The sequence below is a fragment of the Eutrigla gurnardus genome (genome assembly GCF_963514095.1).
Source record: "Eutrigla gurnardus genome assembly, chromosome: 22".
NCBI lineage: Eukaryota > Metazoa > Chordata > Actinopteri > Perciformes > Triglidae > Eutrigla > Eutrigla gurnardus.
The window spans coordinates 821,141-827,500 of NC_139933.1; the positions used below are offsets into that span (position 1 = coordinate 821,141).

General features: G+C 49.5%; 2 protein-coding genes across 4 annotated transcripts in view; both read right to left on the reverse strand.

Annotated features, from left to right (window-relative positions):
• Positions 1-1,508: 1,508 nt before the first annotated feature.
• On the reverse strand, positions 1,509-4,949 carry josd1 (Josephin domain containing 1). Its single transcript, XM_084039573.1, has 5 exons — positions 4,778-4,949; positions 3,408-4,426; positions 3,183-3,311; positions 2,204-2,398; positions 1,509-1,962 (listed from the first exon to the last, which is right to left on the reverse strand). The coding sequence occupies exons 2-5, from the start codon at positions 3,761-3,763 to the stop codon at positions 1,863-1,865; spliced, it is 780 nt and encodes a 259-aa protein (XP_083895699.1). The 5' UTR covers positions 3,764-4,426; positions 4,778-4,949; the 3' UTR covers positions 1,509-1,862.
• A 447-nt stretch (positions 4,950-5,396) lies between these two features.
• The window catches only part of LOC311032731 (uncharacterized protein), a 3,741-nt gene continuing 2,777 nt past the window's right edge, over positions 5,397-6,360 (reverse strand). For all 3 annotated transcript variants that reach the window (XM_084039720.1, XM_084039722.1, XM_084039721.1), the window contains exon 8: positions 5,397-6,360. This exon is cut by the window's right edge and continues 121 nt beyond it. In XM_084039720.1, the coding sequence (XP_083895846.1) occupies positions 5,757-6,360 (604 nt within the window). In that variant the 3' untranslated portion in view covers positions 5,397-5,756.

Below are 6,360 nucleotides of genomic sequence, written 5' to 3' on the forward strand. Positions count from 1 at the left end.
CAACCCAGCAATCTGTCAGAGCAACACGTGTTGATTCTCTCATGTAAACAAGTTAAGGCCAATGTTGTCTTTAAGAGACAGTGTGTGTAATAATAACAGCTGATCATTTCCACAACAACCAAACGCCCTCCACCCTTCTCTGTAGGCACACTGCTGCTCCCTACACTCAGCTGGTTGGCAGGAGGAGGTGGAGGAGCCTCCACCAGCTGAAGAGGTGGAGACCCTCCGGACCAGGTGGAGCCGCAGCAGAGATAAAGGATCAAATAAAAAACTAAGTATGATCACTCGTGTACCCTTATATTCTTATCTGTCCTTTTTGGCTCTGAGTAAGCGAGAGTTGATAAGGACAAATAAAACAATATCTCTTCATATCAATATGACAATTCACGACAATCTAACCCCTTCTTACCTCATCACAGTTCTCATCAGCAGAGTAAACGTTTGCAGTTGCCATAGAAACAAATCTCAGATTTAAATTGCTAGTTTTGTCTGACCTGCAGTCCAAAACGCAACGATATCCAGAGAATTATTGGATTTTTTAAAACTGTAAAACAAATTCAGTTACTAGTCGATCAACAAATGAATGAATCAGCTAACCATTGTAACACTAGAGGAATGTCTGATTAGCTACGTTTCCATGGCAACTGAGCCAAACCAACCTGCCGATGAGGATGGTGTGATGCAGTCGAGAGCTCCAGAACAACACGTAAGGAGTCCTTGAGTCCAGACTGTTTAGATTTATAGTCAATTCTGTAAAAGTTTGATATGCCAATCATTTAGACAACAAGTGTTCTTCTCCCCCCGAATAGGATATATATATATATATATATATATATATATATATATATATATATATATATATATATATATATATATATATATATATATATATATATAATATCTGAGAGAGGATACTAGCTAGTACTGTATTATTCCCTCAATGACAAGCACTCTTCACTCCTATAAAGTAACAACACTGGATGAATGATGCCATTCCTCCTTTTTCTTTGAAACAAAAGGAAACGGAGGCAAACGTCCACTAGAGGGCGCGCTTGGCCCGGTAGGGTTGCATTGCTTTGTTGCATATAAAACCGTTGTGTTGGCACAGCCGCGGTACAGTCGGGCTCACACTGCACCAGAGTGGTAACGTTGGCAACGTGGTCATTCACCGATTTACACCTGTGATATGTGAGGGGGGGGGGGGGCAAGAAAGGGCACGCTTTGGTGAAGGAGACGGATGGAGGATGAGGATGGAGGATGAGGGTGGAGGATAAGGATAGAGGATGAGGATGGAGGATAAGGATGGAGGATGAGGGTGGAGGATGAGGATGGAGGATAAGGATGGAGGATAAGGATAGAGGATGAGGATGGAGGATAAGGATAGAGGATGAGGATGGAGGATAAGGATGGAGGATGAGGATGGAGGATGAGGATGGAGGATGGAGGATGAGGGATAAGGATGGATAAGGATGAGGATGGAGGATAAGGATGGAGGATGAGGGATAAGGATGGAGGATGAGGATGGAGGATAAGGATGGAGGATGAGGGTGGAGGAGGGACACTAAAGACACATCAGTGAACACCAGGACCGAAGCGGGAGGATCACCGAGGGAGACGAGCAGATAAACGCAGCATCGAACCCCCGGGACGTTGAAACAGTAAAAAGAAAAATCTAAAAATAGCAAATAGATATAAAAACATAATATCAGGATAGTGACGTGTTCGAAGTCTTAACTGTGATCCTCTGATTCTCCTTCATCACGTCCTCAGATCAGAAGGTCCAGCAGGCTGTGTAAACAAAACCCACAAAGAGGGGGGCGGGGCTTCTGCAAGCGTCCATGCGATTGGCCGGTTGGACCCGTTCAGCCCTCGCAGCGCCAGGCTTGGTGAGCCTCCACTTCCTCCGTGACGACCAATAGGAGCTCACAGTTCTTCCCTCGCAGCTGCTGGCGGAGGAACTTCCTTCGATGTGGTGAAAACAGACAGTTAGGATGACTTCTATAAAACCCCACGACACCTACACCTGCATTAAAGCAGAGTATTCACTGTATGGCCACTAGGGGCAGCAAAAACAACATTATCATACACTCCCTTTCCAAAGCTGGTATGGACTAAACCTCTTCCTCTCCTTTGAGCTCTGTTTTGGTCTCCACACTCCCGATATCGCTCATACATGATGACAGCCAATCACGACCCCTCTCACCTGAGCTGGTCCGGGTTGCCGATGGGTTGGGGGCTGCGTATCTTGGAGTCCAGGTTGTAGTAGACCCCCCCGACCTCCCGGACCCCGATCCAGTGCTGGCGTTTGAGCGGCAGCCGGAGCGGACCCCAGCGCAGGTTGGACGGCACGTTGAGGATGAAGCCCGTCACGTTGGCCAGCTGGATGCTGCTCACGTCCCTGGAAACGGAGAGTTATTGATTCCTAATTATTTCGTGGGTTTAATTACATTTTTGTGCTCAGCATTAAATATTATGCAGGACTACTTTTATAGAATAAATATGTTTAAAAGTAATTCTGTGGTCTGTTTATTTGTTCACCTTTCAGAAGAATACAGATACTCTCCCTCGCATTATTGCATGTTTATCTCATGGATATAGAATTTTGATTAAAAGTTACTGAATCGCTGTGAAGCCAAAGACTCACACCCCTACTCCTTAAATACACAACTCAGTATGACGTGAAAGCAACGTCATCTGGAAACCTGCGTGTGATGGAAATAAAGTCACAATCAGCTCATATTTCACAATAATGTTGAATACGGTGTTTCAGTTCCCTCTTGAAGCCTCACGTCTTTGTTTTTTGTAATTGTGTGGTGGAATAACAACATGGAAGCTGACTCAAACATGTGATTGTCAGTTTCCTTCGGGACTTGAATGCAGCATGAAAATAAAAAACAAACAGAAGTCTAGCCAGAAAACCTGAACGCTTGAAGTAGATGTTTGAACTGTGGATGAAATCACCTCTGTGTTTATTAATCAGCTCAAAGAGGAGCATCCATGTTTGGGTTGGAAACAGAGGAAACAGGAACATGGCTGTTCTGATAACACTTTACTGATAAAAGAAGGCTGTTAATGAGGGGAAACAGTAACTGATGGAACAGCTGATTAATCACAGAGATCAATCAGAGCCTGCTGATTAGACGGCCGGGGGAACATTAAAACAGACAGGGAAGCTTCCATACCTTCTTTTATCCCACCAGACGGCTTCGAACCCGCGGGTCTGCAGGGCCGCCATGATGACGTTCACGTCATAGTTCCCGTTTCCCAGCATGCTCTTCTTGTGAGGCGTCACCAGAGTGCCGGGAGAAAGCCTGCAAAGAGAGTTGAGCAGGGTGATTTTTTAATCCAAGCGTGTGATGTCATTGACGGAGACGGGAGCGGCGGCGAGGCGGCGGCGGCGTCCCCACCTCTGGTAGATGTCCTGTAAGGCGTCCCTGCTGAAGGCCGTCCCGTCCTGGAAGACGTTGTTCAGGGCGTGCAGCGCACACAGCTCCCTCCGCTGCTTCTCGTGGTAGATGGAAGGAGGTGTCAGAGGAGGAGGCGGCGGGGGAATGAGGGAGGACGAGGAGGATGAGAGATCCTGCTGTTGCTGCTGGGAGTCCGTGGGATCCCTGCACCTCCTCTCCTCCGCTCCCACCACCTCCCCTCCTCCTCCTCCTCCTCCTTTCTGCTTGCTGACCTTCCAGCGCATGCAGCCCAGCTCCTGCAGGCCTCCTCGCCCCTTCCCCTTCCACTCGCCGGCCGGATACGGAGCGCTTCCCATCCCTGGGCGTTCACCACCACCACCACCTCCTCCGCCTTCGCCAGCTCCACCACTACCTCCACAACTACCACCTGCAGGAGGCTACATCAGCATCATGACAACCGTTCCCATAGCAACCTCTCAGCTGCTCAGGATGGTGGAGGGGGAGGCACGGTGAATGAGACCCGTGGCTGTTTTAACACCTGCTCTCTCTCAAGGATAGATGTGAAGAAAGGTCAACAGGAGGAGGAGGAGGAGGAGGAGGAGGAGGAGGAGGAGGAGTAAAACTCAAAACAAAGATCCTCCAGATGCTCCCAGAGGAGAGATGACTGATCCAACAACGCCGCGGTGTCGTCAAACAAACTGCCTCGGCTCGCTGTGCGTCTCCACTTCCTCCATCTCCCATGTGTGTGTGTGTGTGTGTGTGTGTGTGAGTGTGTGTGTGTGAGTGTGTGTGTGTGTGTGTGAGTGTGTGTGTGTGTGTGTGTGTGTGTGAGTGTGTGTGTGTGTGTGTGTGTGTGTGAGTGTGTGAGTGTGTGTGTGTGTGTGTGTGTGTGTGTGTGTGTGTGTGTGTGTGTGTGAGAGCTCTTTCCTACAGCTTTGTAGTTCTTTCCAGCTTTGTAGTTCTTTCCATTACGAAGAGTCACGTCCACTGGAGGAGACACACAGGTTCGATGCCGGGGGCTGAAAGACAGGAAAGAAAACGCTATATATATTTCTCTGTTGATTCATAATGAAAGAACTTATTATTATTATTATAATGATTATATGTGGGGAGGCTGTTCTCTGGCCGGCAGCCCCCCCCGCGGAGAGAGGAAGGTAAACACTCAGAGGGAGGAAGCAGCAGCTAGCTTAGCTACAACATGACAACCCCCCAACGAAACCAGCACACAGGTTCGAGCGCCGTCCGCGGACCCCCCTGCCCGCCCGGATGCTCGTACTGACGGTCACCGGAGGTCTGTCGACGAGCTACGTGCCTCACAACGCGTCATTTAACGGCTCCTAACTTCACTGGCGTCCGGCGGACCCGCTCACCTGTCCGCTTCCCGCCGCCGCCGTCACCGACCCAACATCCCGACCCGGTCTAGACCCGGTCCTGGTCTCCGCAGGGACCCGAGAAGGCTGTTGAGTCCTTTGTCTTTGCCAGTTTTCCTCTAGTGTAGCTCCCTCCCTCTCTCTCCTCTCTGTCTCTCTCCCTCTGGCTCACGTCCGCGCGGACATGCGCAGTAGCGTCTCCCTGTCATCACCAGCGCTGCGTCACTAGACAGCGGCGCCGCAGCCCCGCCCCCTCCCGTGTTTCAGGGAATACAGGTTTACATTCTAATAGTTTTAATAACTTCAATTTATTTGCACAAATATTTTGCAACATTTTATATATATTATAATTATAATATTATATTATGATATAATATTTTGCAATAACTGTAAACTGTACATATAATATGGTGTCTATATGGCTGCATATCTCGTCTCTATTGCACTCTTTTATTCTGTATAATGTCTGTATGTTCCCTCCTATAGATTTATTGATTATATTTTATTTTGTTCTAATCCGAGCTACATAAAACCTGCTGTTAAATTTGATCTTTTTCCAAGTTTTATTGTTCATTTTTGGGTCTAAATGCCGTTTCAGAGAAAGCACAGAAAACTGAACTCTAGTCCCAAAGTGACTCCAGTTTATTTTCCCCCCGATGATCTTTAAAGGAAGAGGCCGAGCACCGGAGCCGAGGAATGAAAACACCAGGCTGAGGACTTCACATGAGAATATACAGACATCCAAGTATTACAACACACAACAAGGGAAATTAAATATGTAACATAAAGCATCGGCGGCGTTTTGAGAACAAAAAGACAAATTAATTCAATTAATCAAGACAAAAATACCAAAAAATCACAGTCACACTTGAATGTTTTTATGAATCCTTTTGTTTCACAACTTTGTGTCTCTCTCTCTCTCTCACACACACACACACAGACACACACACACACACACACACACAGACACACACACACACTACATGTGTCCCAGTCTCCGGGCCAGCGTGGAGCCCACGTCGGCCAGCAGTTCCTCCCTGATGCCGTCCTCCCTCCTCTGCAGCTCGTGTACGAAACGCCCCCTCGCCGTCTTCATCTCCGCCAGCCGGCCCACCAGCTCCCTGCGCGTCACGCTCCTCGCCTCCGGGGGGCGCTCCGGCCCATTCTCCACCAGCTCTGGCCTCTGGTCACACAGAGCCAGGGCCCTCTCCAGACCCCCGGAGTCCGCATTCAGCAGCTGATCCACGGTACGCCTCCGACGCATGAGGTCCGCGTGGCTGAGGACCGGGACGATGTACTCGGCGACCCCGTCTCCAAACACCTCCAGGGTGGCTCGGACTGCCTGAGCCGGGTCCTGGTCTGGCCCCGAACCGGTCCCCGGGGCTCGCAGGACCAGCAGGAAGGCGTGTGGTCCAGGACTGGCGAGCTGGAGGCTCCTCAGGGCTTCTCTGGCTCTCTTGTGGTTCCCCAACGAGGACCCCAAGAGATCCGGGGTGTCGATCACCGTGACCTCTCGCCCCCCGGTGACTGCCTTCCTCTTGGTGCTCTCCGTTAGAGGACCCACGGGTGCCCTGGTCTCCTCG